The sequence below is a fragment of the Alternaria rosae genome (genome assembly GCF_020736505.1).
Source record: "Alternaria rosae strain MPI-PUGE-AT-0040 chromosome Unknown BKA58scaffold_4, whole genome shotgun sequence".
NCBI lineage: Eukaryota > Fungi > Ascomycota > Dothideomycetes > Pleosporales > Pleosporaceae > Alternaria > Alternaria rosae.
In genome coordinates this window covers 1364418-1383250 of record NW_025763573.1, presented here as the reverse complement: position 1 = coordinate 1383250, position 18833 = coordinate 1364418, and the positions used below count along the sequence as shown (strand labels likewise).

Genomic DNA, 18833 nt, shown 5'->3' with positions numbered 1-18833 from the left:
GTGCCTAATCAATGACATCATCTCTCAGAGTAAAGATCTGCTTCAATACCTCGTCCGTCTTGGCGCCAATCCCGTTGTGGTACATTGTATTCGTGATAAAAGTCTTGCAACCCTTGATGGTATTCGCAGTCTCCATACTCAGGTCGAGGTCAACATACATGTCGTCCATGTAGACTGCAGCATAAGTCGGTACGTCGTTCTTCCTCAATTGCTCCTTGTTGTACAGTTGCGGCCAATCTTTCTCTTCCGCTAGGAGGTTACCAACAGTCTTGAGCTTGGCGAGCTCTGGGTAAACATCGAACATGAAAGGGTAGATCATCTCGCCTGTGAAGTAGATCGGCTCATCTCCGTCCACGCGCGAGAGTGAGAACTCAGGATATTTTGGGAGTAGGCGCTCCGCAGACCAATTCGAGGCCTGACCTTGACAGTAGATGGGTTCATGTAGGAGAGCATAGATGACATTTGAGTCCCAGCTCTGCGCTGCCTCTAATGCGAGCACAGTAGGTCGTGTAAGATGTCCAAATTGAGTCAGATCGGTATCGGCGCGAAGCACAAATTCGTGGACGTCATCGAAGCCTCCATGCTTGCCGAAGTATATTCCCAGTTGTAGGAAGCGACGTGCAGAGAGATAACCTTCGCCGCCTTGGACGCGAACCGTGGTATCTCCGAAGCGTGAGAGAAGCTTGATGATGCGTTTGACGCGGTCGACATCTTCAGGATACTTTGCGTAGTATCCCTCGTTCCTGCTCTTGACACGGGCGTAAAGTCGCTCGTAAACTTCATCAGGCCCGTCTCTGAGGGGTGGCAAGCCGCCGAAAAGGAACGCCTCTTTGACTCCTTCGGGGAAGAAAGACAAATAGGTCAAGCAGCAGAAGCCGCCGAAGCTCTGACCCATGATACTCCATTTCTTCTTCTCCTCAGGATGGTCTTCTGTTAGGGCTTTCCTCACGGCCTCACAGTCTTTGACAATACTGTCAGCCCTGAAGCTCTTCATGTACTCTGCTTGCACCTTCTCATCGCCTCTCAGCTGTAGACTTGACTGGCTAATGGCAGTTGAGAGACCGGTTCCACGTTGATCTAGCATGAGCACTTGGTAGCCTTTGTCGAGAATAGTCTGAGTCCAGGATACCTTCTCGGGACTACGACATTCGAAGCCTGGGCCACCTTGTAGGTAGACCAGCCATGGGAGCTGAGTCTTCGCGGGATCGAGGTGCGATGTGGGTGTGTAGTCTGCAGGCTTCTCGGCTTTCAGAGCCGAGCGAGCGAAGAGTTGGATCGTTCCTGCTGAAGGATTCGCTTCGAGATGGAGTTGTCAGCACAATCTTTTGTTATCATTCAGTGATCATATCAGTTGCCGTGTTCACAGCCGTAATTTCCAGGCTCATCTACTGTCTGACATTGAGAGGACTGCATACAGTAATCCCTAGGTACCTGGAAGAAGTGTTCCGTTATCCGGAGCTTGCCTGTCTGCAGTTAGCGATGAGGCGTTGTAGACAATACAGAGTCAACATCATTACCAGGCACCAAGTGGCTTCTCTGCTCGAGGATCTTTGCTGCTTGTATCATATTTGTAGTTGATTAAGTGTCGGGTGCAATGTGGGGACTGAATGTATGTGGTGTTATCGATAAGCCCCAACTCCGTAACGCCTGCTCCGAAGGATTGGCGATATTGAACGCGCTGCACGCGACCATTTGCACCTGTAAATTTGCGCTTAACCATTACGATAACTACGATTCACACACTCTAGCCTTGATCGATACGTTATTTCCATCACAGGAAGCAAGGTGGTGTACCATCAACGTCGGCCCTGGGAAAATTTCCAACTGAGGGGCAAACGCGGAGAACTTTCCATCGCAGACCGAATAGTTACCACACTGCGTTCCACGACTGCGTTATCTCGTTTTCTAAACTGAAACATGGCTAAAGATAAGAAGAAGGCAGCAGCGGGAGGCAAAGCAGCAGCCAAGGCCGCAAAGGCTGCTAAGCAAGAGAAGAAGGCAGGCAAAAAAGACAAAAAGGTCGCATCCAAAACACAGGAAATCGACTCTGATGCGGAAGATGTTGACCTGGATGATATCTTGGCACAGTACGCAAAAGAGCAGGAACAACACCATGCTATCACAGAGATACCCGCTGAGCCACCCTCTGCGCGAACTTCGAGCACGCTCCTCGCCAATCCAGCAAACGAGAATGAAATCTTCTTGTTCGGAGGCGAATACTTCAACGGAGCCACCGCCAAGTTTTTCAACGATCTCATGATTTACAATGTCAAGCAAGATTCCTGGAAGCAAGTCACAAGTCCGAACTCACCACTTCCTCGATCTGGACATGCTTGGTGTCGCGCTGCCAACACGAAAGAAATTTACCTGTTTGGTGGAGAGTTCAGCTCTCCGAAACAAGGAACCTTCTATCACTACAACGACTTCTGGAAGCTCGATCCGGTCTCTCGAGAATGGACGCGCATGGAGGGAAAGAGCAAGACCGCTGCCCCACCAGCACGGAGTGGACATCGCATGGTTGGCTTCAAGCAGTACATTATCTTATTTGGAGGTTTCCAGGATACATCTGCGACCACCAAATACTTGAATGATCTTTGGATCTACGACTGCGTCAACTTCTCATGGCACACGCCAAAACTGCAAGCAGCTCGCGCAGTACCAGATGCACGATCGAGTTTCAGTTTGCTGCCGCATGAGCAAGGCGCGGTCATCTATGGCGGTTACTCTCGCGTCAAGACCCAAGCTGGTGGCAAGCAACAGCAGCAGGGCAAGGGCAAGAAGAGCAGCAGTGGCGGTCCGGCATCACGCATGGTGCTCAAGCCGAAGGTCCACGACGACACTTGGTTCATACGTGTTACACCACCCCCTGCTGATCAACCTTCCACTACCCTTCCAACTGTGTCTTGGGAGAAGCGCAAGAAGCCGGCGAATGCACCAAACCCGCCGCGTGCAGGTGCGACAATGGCTTACCACAAAGGCCGCGGTGTTCTTTTCGGCGGTGTGCACGACGTGGAAGAGAGCGAAGAGGGCATCGACTCCGAGTTCTTCAACCAGTTGTTCATCTGGAACGTCGAGCGTAACCGATACATGCCACTCACTCTACGTCGGCCGAAGCTAAACGCAAACAAGAAGGCTGCACAGCAGGCGAACATCAACCGGAGGGATCGTGGCAAGGCCGCAGAAGAAGAGTTGCTAGCTAATCTCAAGGCTCTCGAAATGAAAGCCGGTGTCGTTACAGATGCAGACTCTGACGACGAAGCCAAGAAAGCAAAAGAAGAGGAAGAGGAGGAAGAGGCACGTCCAGAGAAGCCGAAGATATTCGAATTTCCACACCCGCGTTTCAACGCTGCACTTACGGTTCAAGCAGATACACTGTATATCTACGGTGGCACCTACGAGAAAGGCGACCGCGAATTTACCTTTGATGAACTCTGGTCTGTCAACCTCAATCATCTGGACGGCGTGACCGAGATCTTCAAGCGTGAGCTCGAAGACTGGCAAGGCAGTGGAGACGAAGCCGACTCGGATGAAGAAGATGAGGAAGACTCCGACTCGGATGAAGAAGGTGAGGAGGACGACAAGTCTGTATCGACAGCTCCCACCAGTGTCACAGAGTCTCCTGCCGTTGTACCTATTCACTCCGAAGACCTTGGTCCCCAGGAGGAGATTTCCGCGCTCACCGATACGCTCCCACATCCCCGTCCCTTCGAGTCCTTGCGCGACTTCTATGCTCGCACGTCTGAGCAGTGGCAGAATCTCGTCCTAGAAGATTTGGACAGGAAGGGAAAGAGTGCAGAGAAGAGCCCAAAAGAAGTCAAGAAGATGGCATTTGAGAGGGCAGAGGAGAAATGGTGGGATTGCAGGGAAGAGATCCGCGCGCTTGAAGATGAACAGGAGGCAGCCGGCATCGGTGAGGTCGTCAGTTTGGCGGATAAGGAAGGCGCTGGAGTGGGAAGGAGAAGGTAATATATCAGAGACGAGCTTGTGGAGCTTCAAGACATGCACTTTCGGCAAGTACATATTGTGTTTGAGAATAGAAGTCTAATTAAGTAAGTAAAAGCGGTTTGGCTGTGATAGCCTAGCAAAAGACTATATTATCGTCTAAACTACATAATGGCCTCAACCACTTCAGACACCCAGTCTAGTTGAACCGAGCTGACACGCTTAGCCCACGCCTTGCCTGTAAATACAAACTCATTGAACACAATAGCCTCCAATTTTTTTCCAAACAGCACTGAGCTGGGGTGGATCGCCACTGTTTGGTTACCAATCATCGTCTTGTAGCTACCATCTGGCATCAATCTCGCTGTATTGGAGATGAAGCCACGCAGCATACATGCCAATATGGCTTGACTCCTAGCTTCCGAAGGTGCATTATCGGACTCTTCGTCGTCAGCCGAGAGCAGCTTCTGCTGTCTACACTGTTCCCGCAATTGTTTCCTAATGTTCATTACATTCTCCATTGCGCGGTGGGATACGTAGTGCTTGTCACACCAAGCACGACGCTGTGACTTCAGTTCAGCTGCGTATCGCTGAACAGTAATGAGAAGTGTGAGGTGATCGCCTTCTCGGCGGTATAGCTCACGCCGGACTTCCTCTGCCTCTTCTTTGCGCTCTTCGGTGACAAGGTTCAGAAAGACCTCCTCGACGCTGAGTGCGGATATGATATCGATCACGTCGAGTAGGCAGTCGCGATCTGGCTTCGCCGCTTCGACTAGTACTCGCCCTAGCGTAGGCGTGAGCGGGAACTTCGCAATTTTGAGGCCAATATCGCTAATTTCGCCGGTATCTGTCAAGGCTTGTAAGTGCAATAGCTGCAGAAGAGCCTTTTCTAGAGCTTCCCGTGGCGGCCGATCAAGGAATGGAAAGCCGAGCACGTCATCGACACCTCGCGCCTTCATTGTCAAAATAGCCTGACTGAGGTCGCAACGCAAAATCTCGGGCGTGGTGCGTTCTTCCATAGTGTTGTAACCGTTTTCAGTATATAATCGATAACACTGGCCAGGTGCTTCACGACCAGCTCGGCCTTTGCGTTGGATAGCTGCAGACTTGGAGATAGGCTTCACAAGCAGCGACTCGAGACCTAGGCGGCTGCGGAATTGCTTTATCTTCGACTTTCCGCAGTCAACCACAAAACGGACGCCAGGCACAGTGACTGATGTTTCAGCGATGTTGGTCGCAAGAATGACGCGGCGTGTGCGATAGGGCGTTGGCTGAAAGATGCGCTGTTGGGCGTGTTGCGGAAGGGCGGCGAAAAGAGGTAGCGCAAGAAGTTTGGGGACCTCATCATCCATGTTTTCAGCGTAGTCGTTGATGAGCTTCTCCAGTCCCTCAATAGTATCTTGCCCTGTGAGAAAGACCAGTATGTCGCCTGGCAGAGGCTCCTTGTAATGTATTTGGAAGACGAGCTTGAGAGCTGCTTCGACCCAGTCCTGTGTTGGTTGCGGCAAGTATACTGTTTTGACGGGGTATTGCCGCCCCTCTACAAAGCACGTCGAGACGTTGCCTTTGCTTTCCGTAGTAGGTTTCGCGACCGCCTTCTCGGTGTTCGACACCGGCTGACTGTCTCCGAAGAATTTGACAAGACTTTCCACGTCTGCCGTGGCACTCATCACTACCACCTTAAGCGGATGTTTCCTCGCCACGCTACCTTCTTTGGTGGATAACAGATTTCGTAGGAACCCGAGAATCAAGTCGACGTTCACACTTCTTTCGTGGACCTCATCTACTACTACGGCGCTGTACTGCAACATGTTGGGATCTCTGAGCATCTCCTGAAGCAGCATACCCTCTGTCAGAAACTTGACTTTGGTGTGCTTTCCCGCAGCAGTGTCGAAACGAACGCTGTATCCAACCTTGGCAGTAGGACCTTTGTCTCCAAGTAAGCTACCCATCTCGTCCGCGACGCGTCGTGCCAGGGAGATTGCCGCCACTCTTCGAGGTTGCGTAATCGCTATACACCCGGTACACCAGGACTCATTGATCAAAAATTGGGGCACTTGTGTCGATTTTCCGGAACCAGTCTCTCCGGTCAGAACGAGGACGTTGTTTCTTTGGAGAGCTGCTCTGATGATGTCTGCTTGAGGCCATATCGGAAGCGACTTGCGGACCATCCGCAGTTCATCACGCTTCTGAATTACATGCGATGGCACTCTTAAGTCTTGTTGAGAGGTGCGAGGTCTGTCGGCCTGTTTGTTCTTTGGTCGAGCTTGTTGTTCGGGTTTTGGTTGAGGTTTGGTAGACTGAGGCGCATCTAATTTGTTGCGCTTGTGCATCTCCGCTTGCCGCTCCACTGGAGTTTCGACGACGCTTTCCATTCTTTTGGGTTCGGCGGCGGGCTTAGGGTGCTCCGCAGTAGAACTGGGGGTGTCATCGTCGGAATGGTCGAACTTGATCAACACGCCGGCTCCCTTCTTCCCACTCCAGCCATCTTTCGCTGGCTGAACTCTCTTTCTCTTCTTGCCTTTCTTAAGTTCCACGGGAAGGTCCTTCGCGCCTTCAACTTTTGGTTCGCTGCTCTTTCTGTTGGACATTTCGTTGTCGCGACTGGAACCCGCGTTTCACGTTGCCAAAACTTTTCCGCTCTTCCCAAGATCGTTATCGATAAGCCTGCTAGCGCAACACGCGCGTGCACGGGTCAGCGACCCACATCCCCACATTCCAAGCCACGCAAGGTTCTCGGTCACTCGCTGGCCACTCCCTCATCGCGTTACTGACGATGCGTAGCAGGACGCGGCTGAGTCTTCTAGTGTTCGGTGCCAATTATCCCGACGCTATGCGTTCATGGTTGACCCCGCCGCTGGGGACGATCAACTGGGAACTTAATCAAAGTAGGGCGGGAGAGGATGCCGTCATAAGCTATATAAAGACGAGCGGGTAGACGCGTTGCTAACAAACCACGAAGCCATCATGTTTCCACTCAAGCTGGGGAAGTGGGTCAAAGTACTGTGCTTGCTTTCTGTCGCATCGCCTGTCGTGGAAAGCAGGATTGATCGCAAGTCGATTGTCCAGCAGTATAATATCAAGCTCAGCCGATCGAACCCATACAGCCCAGTCCAGATCGGCAATGGAAACTTCGCGTTCGGTGTAGACATTACCGGACTGCAGACCTTTCTGCCACACAATACTCTTTCATCATGGGGATGGCACAATGAATCTCTGCCAACAACACCGAATCAAACGCTCCCATCAGACTATACCGGCGTTGACTGGTGGACCCACGATCACCTTGTCAACTATGCGCAGCCCAACCCAGAACAGAAGGACATCAGTCGGTGGATGATCGCGAACCCACATCGTATCAATTTGGGAAGAGTTGGACTGTGGTTCGGCGGCATCGCGGGAGGAAACGTCACGGAAGACCTACTCAGTGGTAAAGAGCAGCTGCTAGAACTCTGGGAAGGAGTCATCAAATCCTCCTTTTTTATCAATGGAGAAAAGGTTGTAGTGACAACTGTTGCAAGTCCGGATACCGATACTGTCGCTATAGAGATATCATCCAGCCTAGTGAGGACTGCAGGACTTGGTGCTTTCTTCGATTTCCCGTATGCGACTGGGAAAAATAAGTTCGATGCACCATTTGTTGGTCTCTTCAACGCTACGTCCAACCATTCCACGACGGATGAATACAGGAACAGAGGTGCGACAATTACGCATACTCTAGATGCAACAACATACACAGCCGATATCTCCTGGGAAGATTATGCCCGCCTCTCGCGCCTCCACAGAGATGAGCACAAGTATGTCCTAGCTGCCAACCAGAATTCTGAAAAGCTCTCATTTACTGTGACTTACGCCCCTCGCGTGGCCAATATGTCTCATACTCCTGAGACAGTCAAGCAAAAATCACAAACTTGGTGGGCAGACTACTGGTCGACTGGTGCATTCGTGTCACTTCCATCGGCTAACAATGCCTCTGCAAATGAGCTGCAACGTCGCACGATTCTTTCTCAGTACCTTCTTGCAGTCAACGGGGCTGGCAAAGATCCTCCACAAGAGTCTGGTTTGGTGAACAATGGGTGGTATGGCAAATTTCACATGGAAATGGTCTTCTGGCATCTAGCCCATTGGATGTTCTGGGGGAAATGGGACTTTTATAACCGCAGTATCGGCGTTTACGAGCGCTTTCTAACCAGCAGCTTTGACCGAGCTGAAAAGCAAGGATACAAAGGCGCACGCCTCGGCAAGATGAGCGATCCAAGCGGCCGGTCTGCGCCAGGCGAGATCAACAGCCTACTCATTTGGCAACAACCGCATCCCATGTACTTCGCCGAGATGGAATATCGATCTTTCCCGACCGAAAAGACTCTCGAGAAATGGGATGAGATTTTGACAGGCGTGGCGGACTTCATGGCCAGCTATGCCTTCTGGAATTCCACGACGAATCGATACGATCTTGGGCCGCCCATGTATCCAGTCTCTGAGAACACTAATCCCAACAAGACGATTAACCCGACGTTCGAGCTGGCGTACTGGCGCTTTGGTCTCGACGTAGCGTCGAAGTGGCAAGCACGGCAAAACAAATCTACCCCGGAGTCTTGGACACACGTACATGACAATCTAGCGCCTTTCCCTTTTGAAGAGGACGCGTATGTGACGTATGAGGGTATACCGAACATGTGGACTTACCCCGAATATACGGAAGATCATCCAGGTCTTCTGGGTATATATGGTTGGTTGCCACCAGACTCCCGCGTCAACATGACAATCTTCAACAACACCATCGCGAAAGTCCACGAAACTTGGAACTTCCCCTTTTCTTACGGCTGGGATTTCCCGTTGCTCGCTATCACGGAAGCGAGGAGAGGAGATGAGGAACGCGCTGTTAGTCAGTTGCTCGACGTGAATAATGCTTTTGATGAAGTAGGAATGCCAGAGGGGGGAACAAGAGTGCCGACGCCGTATTTTCCAAGCTCAGCGGGCTTACTGCTTGCGGTGGGGATGATGTGTGGTGGCTGGGATGGGTATGAAGGGCCTGTGTGGCCGTCGCACTGGGATGTAGAGTGTGAGGGTTTCACGCGGGGCATGTAGGGTGATTGCTTAAACACGGTATTTGTGCAGCTTGGGTAATCCTAGACATCGTTCTCATCATCCCTTTCCTCTTCAATATCCACGTCTGGAAAAGCGCCCATCTCTCCGAGGACGTCTGCAAGAGTGACACCCTGTTGATCTAAAAGTGAAACGCCCAAGTCTACCATTTTCTTCACACTATACCTAAACCTCTTCCAAGTTTCTATCCTTCTCGTGTCTGCCACTTTCATCTTCTCTCGCCAGAGAAATGGCTTTGCTCCGAGATAGTCGTTGATTGAACGCATGCAAATGGTATGTAACTTCCTGTCCGGCGGCAATGATCCGACGATCTGAAGCAACGACTCTAGAGTTTGAACTCCACGACCAATATTCTCAGGGAATTGACGAAGCACAATCTGAGTGACTGATACAGGGAGATTTCCGAGAGGCCCTCTGGTATCAAAAGTATCAAACACCTCCAGAGAGGATGTATGATCAAAGATCTCGGACATGTTGGCCAGTTGGCTATCATCAAATTGCAGCGTCCTCAAGCCGGCACCGTGCTTTGCCATGAAAGCAGGCAAATTCCTCAGTTCCCTCCAGATATCGTGCGGCTTCCAGATTGCAAGAGCCGAAAGCTTGGGCATAGCCGAGTGTGTGAGCCAGCCTAGTAGCTCGTTAGTGGCGTACTCTGCAGCCAGCTCAATCAAGCGTAGATGTGGAAAGTCAGATGGTTCAACATCGTCCAAGTTGCGCGTTCGGCCACTAACCCCGAGGTGGAGGTCTCTGAGGGCCGTGAAGTGTTTTAGGAGGGGGAGCGCTTCCTGAATACGGACGGGGCGACCTCCAATGTTTATAGACAGCTTTGTAAGTTGTGAGCCGTGGGAGCGTAAAATAGCTGCGATTTGCGGACACTGGAGTTCAGTACGACAAAACAGTTCGCTCAAGTTCGTCATGCGGGAGAGCAGAGTGGGCAGTGCAGCTTGCAACGCCATCAGGGTTGGTTCAGTAGGGCTTTCGCCCTCATCTCTTCGGATCCAGAATGAGCGCACCCAAGAAGCTTTCGGCGCATCGGAATCAGTAGGATGGTCAAGAAGATGGGCCAAAGCTGTGACGCGATTGGATGCTAGATCGTTGTTGCCGTCGATCGATACATTGCGGTAGACAAGTGGCTCTACCAAGTCCTGCGAAAGGTTAGATAAAAGGTGCGTGGGTTGATTTGAATTGATTGTACCTTCCATGACCTGCATACATATTGCAGTCTCTGTAAATCACGCATTCGTTCTCTTCTGTACTTGAGAGACTGGTTGAAAATGTGCGTGTTGTAAGTAACCACATGCTCGAATATGGTGAGCCATAGCTCAGTGGGCAAAGCGAGTAAGACGTAATGCTCACTTAGCTGTGCAATGGTTATGTCCATGCTGCGATTGGAGAAACGTAGAAGACAGGTGGATCAGTTGAGTGACGCTGCTTGGAAGGTGGATTTATCTAGACACAGACTAGCGCAGATCTGGTTAGACAGACTCTCGAGATCAGGCGAGCAGGGCTTGCTTATCATTACATATACTTGAGGGCAAATGCTAGAACGGCTTGATGCATGCCACTTCTGTAATCTTCAATCCCTTCATCAGCCGTTCCGACTCCACAAGACACCCTTGCGGTGACGATGTGTGCGATACGCCACGCTGGTAAGTCCCTCTCACAGACGGCCAACCGTGAGCAGAGCTATGTCTCCATAAAGTCCTTCATGCTTGTTGTCCACGAGGTCATCTTTGGAGTGCGTGTCCTCGCACATGCCATAAACGCTTTTGACAAGTCCATCGTAAAGGCGAGTGGCATATCGTCAAGGTGAATAGCTCAGTTCTCGTTCGCCTCTCTAACGCACACATCAACCATGAAGCGCCTGCCAGGGGATCCCTCCGGAGTTCCATCGTATATGGTCTTGACTATACTGAAGCCTGGACGTAGTGGCTTGTAGAAAGGCCGGTTGAGCGGGGCGTCACGGAAGGCGATCAAGACGGCGTTCTTGAGTGCAGTATCCATGAGCATTTCCCCCACAACGTAGCTCTTGCCAAGCATGCCAGTCTCATGATTGAACCCCCCTGTACTCTTTGTGGTGACAATAGGGAATGTCTTGAGGTACAACCAATGGAGGTAGATTTTGAAGATAGTGGGGTCTTTGTCGACAATACTGATAGTGCGCGCCTCAAGACGAGATGCTGCCCACTCTTCCTTCATAGGGTTGTCGAAGAACTTTGAGCTTCTCCTGATCACAGCTTCATGGTTCCTTCCTTGCCAACGTTCACTGTGATGATGTCGAAAAGGATAAGCACGATCAATATCGTATCCTTTACGACATGTGTAGGACTCACTTAAAGGCCCATATTCTGACTTGAAGTTGATCGCCGGTTCCTCAATCTGCCCCGACATTGCTACAGAAGATAGCCGGCCGGAGATGGTCCTCAGTTTTGTCGCGGTGTCTTTGAGGAGGAGTCGAGAGAGGATTAGGGTAAATAAGCTCGACGAAGGTGAAGATGAGTGGTGAGAACGCAGTGTCGTGCACCAAAGTGAACCATGAAGAGACAAGCGCGCCTGCCGTATCGGGACGAAGCGAGTGAGGACATGGTAGTGTGCTGATGACATGTTATCCTTATTTTACATTCTTCACAGTATAATACAAAGTCGTAAATTCGTCCCTCAAGACCATCGAATCTTCATCTTCCACTGATCCAGCTTGGCCTCCCACCATGTCTTCTTAGGCGCCCGCTCGATTTCCTCCATCAATCTAGTGTAGTGCTCCGGCGCAGATGTCGGCTTGAGTACACCCGGTGATAGCGCATACTTCGTGCTATATCGGTTCTCTAGTAACGAGAATAATGCGTTTACTTGGGCTTGTTCGAGCTTGGGATTTGCGGGCGGTGAAGATGCGGCCGGTGTTGTAGACGCGGGCGCTTGGGGCTTTGCGCCTTCTTCGGGAGTGGGTGTTATGGGTTGGACGCCGAATGGTTTTCCATGATGCTCGATTGCGCGTGTGAAGGGTAAATTTGGGCGCAATGCGTCTTTGGGCCAAAGAGCGAGGAGGCGGGTGTATTGCTTTGTTATCTAGACAATGTCAGCTGAATATGTTGCAATGCACTGCTGCATACTCACAGTATTCGCCATGGTTGGGTGTGAACTGGGAAAAAGTGATGTTCTTCACTCTGTCCGGGCCTCAAAGTCGATGATGCTTCGGTAACCAGGGTCCAGGCGCTATTGGATCGTGGCGCAGCAGCCGTGTCGCATGGCCCAAAAGCGAGCGACTTGCACTTGAAACGCCTCCTCCACTGCACCTGCCGCCTGACACGCTCCACCCACCTACACCTCCCTCCTACAACCGCCGTCTTTCTCGTCCACGCTCGCTGCCTTGCCTATTCCTACGACTCCCTGCCTTGACGACACTCGATAGCAGATATCCCATCGCCCCCTTCACGTCACACATCCGGTTATCCGCGCAACATGCCTAGCCAGGGCTACGAGAGGGTACGTTGCCCCGGTCCATCCCGACCACCATGCGACTGCGCGAAACCCCTATATTGCTTTCGCAACGACAGGACTAATGCGTACATTCAGGTAGCCGCCCAAGACGAAGAAGACTCTCCTCAGACGCTGCAACCCGGCCAGCAGTGGCCCCCGGCCTCGCCACCACCCTCCTTCCACTCGCGCGCATCATCACCGAACGGCACATCACGGCATCTCTTATCCGAGGACCCAAGAACAAACGAAGAAGACCGCACCCTCGCTGATACCTTCGACTCGGATTCCGATGACGATGACGATAACGATGGGCGCGACGATCGGCAGCGGCTGATGCGGGGGAACCCCAGGACAGAAGACGAGGCGGCGCCACCGGGCATCCAAAGGAGAGTGACGGAACTGCCAGTATTCAACACACAAGCGCCGACCCCAGGGCGGGTGTACGGTGGAGGCAACGGTGGTGTGTGGGCAAATCTAAGCGCAAAGCCTACCAGAGGGGAGGATGCCGAGGAAAAGCCTCCAGTACGCATCAGACTATCGATAAGTCGCGTGAATCACTGCTAACACGCATCAGACATACGAACAAGCTGCCGCAGACGCGACACCACCCTACTGGGAAACCACCATCCTCGCTCCCGGCACTTTTGGCGATGAAGTATTTGTCGAAGGCCTCCCCGTCGGCTCCCTCTTCAGCTTCCTCTGGAACGCCATGATCTCCATGTCCTTCCAACTCGTCGGATTCCTCCTTACCTACCTCCTCCACACGACCCACGCCGCAAAGAACGGATCCCGCGCTGGTCTCGGTATCACGCTTGTGCAGTTCGGTTTCGGCTTCCGCTCCGCCGTACTTTCTCCGAACAACGGCAGCAATGATAACCCCGGACAAGGGTTCGACGGTGGCGTTCCAAACGATCCGAATGCGCACGACTTCGACCCAGACAAGGTCGGCAGTGGAAACGCAGGTGGCAGTGACATGACACCTGCAGCGAGTGCGATTACAGGCAGTGACTGGATAGCGTACGGCCTGATGATTGTTGGCTGGTTCATCTTGATCAAAAGTGTATCCGATTTCATCCGCGCAAGGCGGCACGAACAACTCGTTCTTCAGTCTCCCGATCGGGGGCTGGGTGTGGCGGTTGTCGCCGAGGGTGAAAGCCCAGAGCGCAGTGTATAATTTCTTCAATGAGCCTCAGACTGGCATCTTCTCTTCTCTCTTTTCATAGCGTATTACTTGGTTGCATCTAGGGACGGAGTTTACTATTGGCTAAAGACAGATCGAAAGATACGCGCTTCGCTGTTGAAGCAGCACATCACTGCACGATTTTCCTTAGTCACCTATATATTACTTTATTATCTACATCTCCTTCTGGGGTTTCTTCCATACGAAGTCCATCACCGTTCAGCTGCTTCCCCTGTGCTGATGCAATTCATTATCTGGCGTCACAAAATGCTCGGTTGAAATCACACGCGGCGATAGTAGAGATATGTTGAATTAGTCATTGGCTATTGTATATGCACAACATGTGCTGGGTATCTTTGGGGTAAAAATCTCAAAAACAGCTCTTGACAAAGCGCTCAAGTCCCGTAGATGAAATCAAATCATGTGCCTGATGATATGTTAGCAAGCGTCTTTCGAGATGAACAGCGAAAATGACTTACCACAGGGAACCACCGCGCAGGAATCTTTGGCACAGACTTAGCATGCGACCCATGAAAGTTGCGAATCATTACATTACAACGCACTTTTCAGTCGCATACACTTCTCCATACTGGTCCACGCCCGCCATCATCTCGTTGTACCGCTGCTTGTTCTTGACTTCCTCTGGGAACCATTTCTTGAGGAAGGCGGCCTGTTCAGTGTCCAAGTTATCTGTGGTCACATAGTCAGAAATATGTCCCAAAACGTCCAGGACTTGGAGACATGCTTACCTGAATTCGCATCGAAGACTGTCTTCTCCCGGCAGAACGGACAGTTGTATTGCTTGTTGTTCTGCATGACGATCAAGCACCGAATGCAGAAAGTATGGTTGCAGCTAAGCTTTACGGGCCGCCATTGGATCTCCATGCACATGGGGCAGGAGTAGTCGTCTATCTGCGGGATGTGGGATAGGATCTGCGTGTTGACTTCTGCGCAGACGGCTTTGGCGAGATGTTCCGAGAATTCTGGGTACTCTACTTGACGCGGAAATGTAGACTTTACGCCTAGAGCTGTGCGTTTGTCGAATTCTAGTAATATGTCAGTTCACAACAATTCCATATTTGTTGGAGAAATAGAGAGACCTACTCTTGAGGATCTTGATCATCGCATTATGGTTGATCTCACCGAATCGCAGGCCTTGTAGAATCTCACGGTTGATATGCATGAAATTGTTCAGTGCTTGTAGATTCTCCTTCTTCTTCAACTGTTCCACTAAGCCAGCCTTGGCGATCTTGTTGGAGAACCCCGCCAGTCTCGCCATGGCCTTCTCTGAGTCGTGCGATTTATGGTCCATTTCTGTCGTTCCAAAGAAGATGCCCTCTTCCACGTATATTTGGAAGATTTGACGCCAAGCAGTGAGCATTTTCCTGTTGGCTCTCCGGTCTGGATCCGTCAATTTTGCAACCTGCTTCCCTAATGCTTCGATCTGGACATTCATTCGCTTTTGTTCCCGCTCCTGCAGTCTCTCCAGTCCTGTAACTTCACTGGTAAGCCTGGTGAAGAACTCCGTATCCGAGGTGATGGGAACCTCCACTGTACGATACCCTGGTCGATTACGAGAAGTATTGGTCGGGGTAGCAGTCGTAGGGTTGGATGGATCTATGGAGTCGACGGATTGGAGTGACGAGTTTGAGTCGTCCAAGACGCGCATATCAGACATACCCGTCTCAATAGCCAGCATCTGAAGTTTGCGTCTGGTGTCATCATCGAGTTGGGCGCTCAGTACCTCTCCACTAGATTCGTTCACGTAGAAGAGAAGCTTTGGATGGAACGCCTTGCGCGAGGGCGATGCATTATCCTTGGCACCGTCGGGGTTGAGAATGTACTCGAAAGGTCGTTCTTGATCGTCGTCTTCTTTGGTAGAAGCATTGTAGTCTTCGACATGTTTGAGTAGTTTGGACAAGGTGGCAGGGTCAAGGCCCACTTGCCGCAGCTCGTCAGTAAGCCTCTTGATGCATTTCTTGAGCTGCGAGTAAGAGATAGCCGAGTCGACCCACTCTGGCGGGAATCCCTCGTCCCGGAGAGTCTGCTTGAAGAGATGGCCGAACTTCATGTTTGGAGCAGGGTTGACGAGGTACCGTGGTAGGGCTGGCCGATCAGGAGGCGCAGAGAAGGCACGTGGGGAGCTGAGTGGTTGCGACCCTTAGCGGGGTACCTTCCACGCTTGTTCGGCCACAGTTCCGGGTCGGGCTAACGAAGCGTTCCAGCGATCACTGGCCTGGGATATGCAGATGCGGCTGTGTAGTAGATAGGGATAGTTGGGGACGAAGTGTCAAAGAGTCCCAGACGTGTGGTGGTGGGGGAGAAATAATGTTGAATGAGAGAATTACGACTTGTCAACAAGGGCGATTTACTCCGCGGGTCATGCGCCTGTCTGCCTGGAAAGGATGCCGCTAAATGGAGACCCCAGAATTCGATGGAGATTCGTCTTAGGCCATCACGAAAACATGGGGATGCGCCTCTTTTATGAAGCAAAACAAAGCATGGCGTGTGCCGGCTTTCGGCGCTGTCTAGACTGCGGTGGCTCCAATAGCGCTCTTCTTCAATCACTGTCTGCTCAAACTTTTCGCCTTCGCAGTCCGCGACCAATCAACGCCAAGCGCACAGTCATAGGCGATTTGCTTGCAGTGACGCAATATGGCTCTTCGCGACTCACCCAACTAACACGATGTGAAAGTCGGGGTGGTCTCGGTGTATAGCAGGGCTGTCAGCACGCGCACCGAGAACGCTGTGAAAGCTGCACTACAAACTTGTATGCTGTCACTCTCCCATACACGCCCACACAACTGAACTGCAGCATCCAGCCACTGCCACTGCAGGTAGTCCGAGACCCGAAAATCTCAAGTACGTCCGAACCGTACACCTAGCTGCATCGAGACAAAGCCACTATGGGTGCATCACAGTCCACCGGTGGCGGCGACGCGCCTAGTAATGCCGGCGAAGTCAAGACAAGTTACTACGAACTACTGGGTGTGGAGCGCAATGCCACTCAAGACGAGTACGTGACAAGACACACGTAACGTATTCACCACTAACATCTACAAGACTCAAGAAGGCATACCGCAAGAAAGCGCTCGAACTGCACCCCGACCGAAACTACGGCGATGTCGAACGTACCACTGCCCTCTTCGCCGAAGTCCGATCGGCATACGAAGTTCTCTCAGATGACCAGGAGCGCGCATGGTACGATGCACACGAGAGGGATATACTGCGAGGTACTACTGGCGATGAGACCGGCGACCATTACCAGGGTGACATGAAGGTTACGACAGCCGACGACATAACGCAAATGATGGGCAAGTTCAGGGGGAACGTGGACTTCTCAGACTCGCCGAATGGCTTCTTTGGTTTCGTACGGGAGACGTTCGAGCAACTTGCGCGCGAAGAGGAGTATGCCGCAGACTATGACGACCTCGATGTACCGGATTACCCTAGCTTTGGCCACAAGGACGATGAGTACGAAGGTGTTGTGCGCGACTTCTACTCGACATGGAACGGCTTCGCGACGGTGAAAAGCTTTGCATGGCTGGACGAGTACAACCCCTCTCTTCAACCTGATCGCCGCTATCGAAGGGCTGCTGAGAAGGAGAACCAAAAGATCCGCGACGAAGGCAGAAGGACATTCAACGATGCGGTCAGAACGCTGGTTGCGTTCGTACGCAAGCGAGACCCACGGTACACCCCGAACACACAGACGGCAGAGGACAAGGCCAAAGCACAGCGGGATGCTAGGAAAGCGCAGGCTGCACGGGCAAGAGCTGCGCAGATCGCCAAGATGGAGCAGGAGGAGCAGGCGGTGCCAAGTTGGGCTACCGCACGTCCGGCAGATGAAGTTGAAGAGGAAAGCGAAGCTGAGGTCGAGGAAGACGTCTACGAATGCGTTGCATGTAACAAGACATTCAAAAGCGAGCGGCAATACGATGCCCACGAGAAGAGCAAGAAGCATCAGAAAGCAATTCAGGCTCTCAAGAAAAAGATGCAAAAGGACAACGCCCATTTGGACTTGGACGAAGACGCCCTCAAAAGTGATGAGATTCTACCAGTAGAGGACGAGCTTCCGCTGGATGTGGAAATCTCTGCTGATGAAGGCTCTGGTGCATCTATTCAAGACCTTACGACAAAAGCGAATGAGCTTGACATGGACGACCACAGTACAGACGAGGAAGTAGCCCGTTTGGACCGAGTGGCACCGGGTAATACAATGTCTGCATCGCCCGTCGACTCAGAAACAAGCTCAGACGTAGACGACGAATATGCTTCACGGTCCGAAATAGAAGCACGACTTGCTGGTGCTAGCACAGAAGCCTCCACAGCACCCACTGAAGATCTCGACTTCAAACTTGAAGATCCTACAGAACCAGAAGTCACCGCCCCGCCAGAACCAAAGCTTGGCAAGGCTGCGTTGAAGCGCATGAAGAAGGCTGCAAAACAGGCTGAGAGTGAAGAGCCCGATGTCAAAAACAAGTGTGCTGGCTGCAGCGCTGGGTTCTCGTCCAAGACTCAATTGCATCAGCATTTGAAGGAGCATCCGAAACATACGGCGCTCAAGTCTGTCGCGCAACCGGGGGGTGGGAAGAAGAATAAGAAGCGGTAGAAGAAATGATGGCACGAATTACGATCTGTATGAGAGACATGGTATTGATGTACAGTTTGCTTTAGCATAGCGCAGGTGTTTGCTACAGGCTGAATGGTTTATTAGACTTGCATTGAGCGGTTGTTGCGTCCGCATTCTTCAGGCGTCTCTAAATATGCTGCGGCAGAAGTCACGCCCAGAACAGGATTTTTTTTTGGTGAGGTACATTCCCTCCATCCTCAATAGAGTGGTTAATGCCCTCTTGTATCGAGGTTTAGTGTTTCCCGTCTCGTTCCACACGCGATTCAGTGTTAGGGAAGGGTTAACCACTGCGGCCTTGGTAGGAAAGGATAGCCAGAAGATATTCGAGGAGATTGCACGACTGAAGACAGGTGAATGTCTTATCTTCTGTTCCACGGCAGCAATCAGCATCGACAAGAAATCGCACAAGATTGAGAAGATGAACACAAAGTATGTTACGTTTAGTACGAGAAAGTGTATCACGACTGATGGTGGACGAAGCGAGCTTGCGGATAGAAA

The 18833-nt window shown here is 51.6% G+C and overlaps 10 protein-coding genes across 10 annotated transcripts; 4 read left to right on the top strand and 6 right to left on the bottom strand.

Annotated features, from left to right (window-relative positions):
* Positions 1-4: 4 nt before the first annotated feature.
* On the bottom strand, positions 5-1566 carry BKA58DRAFT_313259 (proline iminopeptidase; the record flags this gene model as incomplete). The annotated part of the gene is made up of 3 exons (XM_046167423.1): positions 5-1296; positions 1416-1463; positions 1518-1566. 3 exons carry the CDS (start codon positions 1564-1566, stop codon positions 5-7), a joined length of 1389 nt encoding a protein of 462 aa, XP_046026233.1.
* An 18-nt stretch (positions 1567-1584) lies between these two features.
* BKA58DRAFT_382396 (kelch repeats protein-like protein) lies at positions 1585-4097 on the top strand. Its single transcript, XM_046170104.1, has one exon. The coding sequence runs from the start codon at positions 1918-1920 to the stop codon at positions 3964-3966; it is 2049 nt and encodes a 682-aa protein (XP_046026232.1). The 5' UTR covers positions 1585-1917; the 3' UTR covers positions 3967-4097.
* BKA58DRAFT_382395 (P-loop containing nucleoside triphosphate hydrolase protein) lies at positions 4098-6555 on the bottom strand. The gene has a single exon (XM_046170103.1). It carries the CDS (start codon positions 6531-6533, stop codon positions 4107-4109), a length of 2427 nt encoding a protein of 808 aa, XP_046026231.1. The 5' UTR covers positions 6534-6555; the 3' UTR covers positions 4098-4106.
* Positions 6556-6707: 152 nt separating this feature from the next.
* BKA58DRAFT_382393 (Six-hairpin glycosidase-like protein) lies at positions 6708-9069 on the top strand. The gene has a single exon (XM_046170102.1). The coding sequence runs from the start codon at positions 6910-6912 to the stop codon at positions 9028-9030; it is 2121 nt and encodes a 706-aa protein (XP_046026230.1). The 5' UTR covers positions 6708-6909; the 3' UTR covers positions 9031-9069.
* Positions 9070-10453, bottom strand: BKA58DRAFT_468393 (uncharacterized protein; the record flags this gene model as incomplete). Its single annotated transcript, XM_046175105.1, has 2 exons — positions 10244-10453; positions 9070-10193 (listed from the first exon to the last, which is right to left on the bottom strand). The coding sequence occupies exons 1-2, from the start codon at positions 10427-10429 to the stop codon at positions 9072-9074; spliced, it is 1308 nt and encodes a 435-aa protein (XP_046026229.1). The 5' UTR covers positions 10430-10453.
* A 22-nt stretch (positions 10454-10475) lies between these two features.
* Positions 10476-11602, bottom strand: BKA58DRAFT_382391 (uncharacterized protein). The gene has a single exon (XM_046170101.1). It carries the CDS (start codon positions 11437-11439, stop codon positions 10867-10869), a length of 573 nt encoding a protein of 190 aa, XP_046026228.1. The 5' UTR covers positions 11440-11602; the 3' UTR covers positions 10476-10866.
* Positions 11603-12332, bottom strand: BKA58DRAFT_382390 (uncharacterized protein). Its single transcript, XM_046170100.1, has 2 exons — positions 12160-12332; positions 11603-12111 (listed from the first exon to the last, which is right to left on the bottom strand). The coding sequence occupies exons 1-2, from the start codon at positions 12169-12171 to the stop codon at positions 11707-11709; spliced, it is 417 nt and encodes a 138-aa protein (XP_046026227.1). The 5' UTR covers positions 12172-12332; the 3' UTR covers positions 11603-11706.
* Positions 12333-12504: 172 nt separating this feature from the next.
* BKA58DRAFT_410668 (metal homeostatis protein bsd2) lies at positions 12505-13696 on the top strand (the record flags this gene model as incomplete). The annotated part of the gene is made up of 3 exons (XM_046172238.1): positions 12505-12528; positions 12619-13044; positions 13097-13696. The coding sequence occupies 3 exons, from the start codon at positions 12505-12507 to the stop codon at positions 13694-13696; spliced, it is 1050 nt and encodes a 349-aa protein (XP_046026226.1).
* A 200-nt stretch (positions 13697-13896) lies between these two features.
* On the bottom strand, positions 13897-15940 carry BKA58DRAFT_149842 (RING-14 protein). Its single transcript, XM_046164759.1, has 4 exons — positions 14807-15940; positions 14452-14748; positions 14182-14392; positions 13897-14129 (listed from the first exon to the last, which is right to left on the bottom strand). Exons 1-3 carry the CDS (start codon positions 15771-15773, stop codon positions 14250-14252), a joined length of 1407 nt encoding a protein of 468 aa, XP_046026225.1. The 5' UTR covers positions 15774-15940; the 3' UTR covers positions 13897-14129; positions 14182-14249.
* Positions 15941-16514: 574 nt separating this feature from the next.
* BKA58DRAFT_149864 (uncharacterized protein) lies at positions 16515-18574 on the top strand. The gene is made up of 2 exons (XM_046164760.1): positions 16515-16718; positions 16766-18574. Exons 1-2 carry the CDS (start codon positions 16609-16611, stop codon positions 18312-18314), a joined length of 1659 nt encoding a protein of 552 aa, XP_046026224.1. The 5' UTR covers positions 16515-16608; the 3' UTR covers positions 18315-18574.
* The last annotated feature ends 259 nt before the right edge of the window (positions 18575-18833 follow it).

Bases quoted from the DNA above. Each gene is read 5' to 3' on its own strand.
- BKA58DRAFT_149842 (XM_046164759.1), bottom strand. From the start codon at position 15,773: ATGAAGTTCGGCCATCTCTTCAAGCAGACTCTCCGGGACGAGGGATTC. The intron at 14,749-14,806 runs GTAGGTCTCTCT...ACATATTACTAG, and splicing joins GATGATCAAGATCCTCAAGA to AATTCGACAAACGCACAGCT. The intron at 14,393-14,451 runs GTAAGCATGTCT...ATGTGACCACAG, and splicing joins AGTCTTCGATGCGAATTCAG to ATAACTTGGACACTGAACAG.
- BKA58DRAFT_382395 (XM_046170103.1), bottom strand. From the start codon at position 6,533: ATGTCCAACAGAAAGAGCAGCGAACCAAAAGTTGAAGGCGCGAAGGAC.
- BKA58DRAFT_382396 (XM_046170104.1), top strand. From the start codon at position 1,918: ATGGCTAAAGATAAGAAGAAGGCAGCAGCGGGAGGCAAAGCAGCAGCC.
- BKA58DRAFT_382391 (XM_046170101.1), bottom strand. From the start codon at position 11,439: ATGTCGGGGCAGATTGAGGAACCGGCGATCAACTTCAAGTCAGAATAT.
- BKA58DRAFT_382393 (XM_046170102.1), top strand. From the start codon at position 6,910: ATGTTTCCACTCAAGCTGGGGAAGTGGGTCAAAGTACTGTGCTTGCTT.
- BKA58DRAFT_149864 (XM_046164760.1), top strand. From the start codon at position 16,609: ATGGGTGCATCACAGTCCACCGGTGGCGGCGACGCGCCTAGTAATGCC. The intron at 16,719-16,765 runs GTACGTGACAAG...AACATCTACAAG, and splicing joins CGCAATGCCACTCAAGACGA to ACTCAAGAAGGCATACCGCA.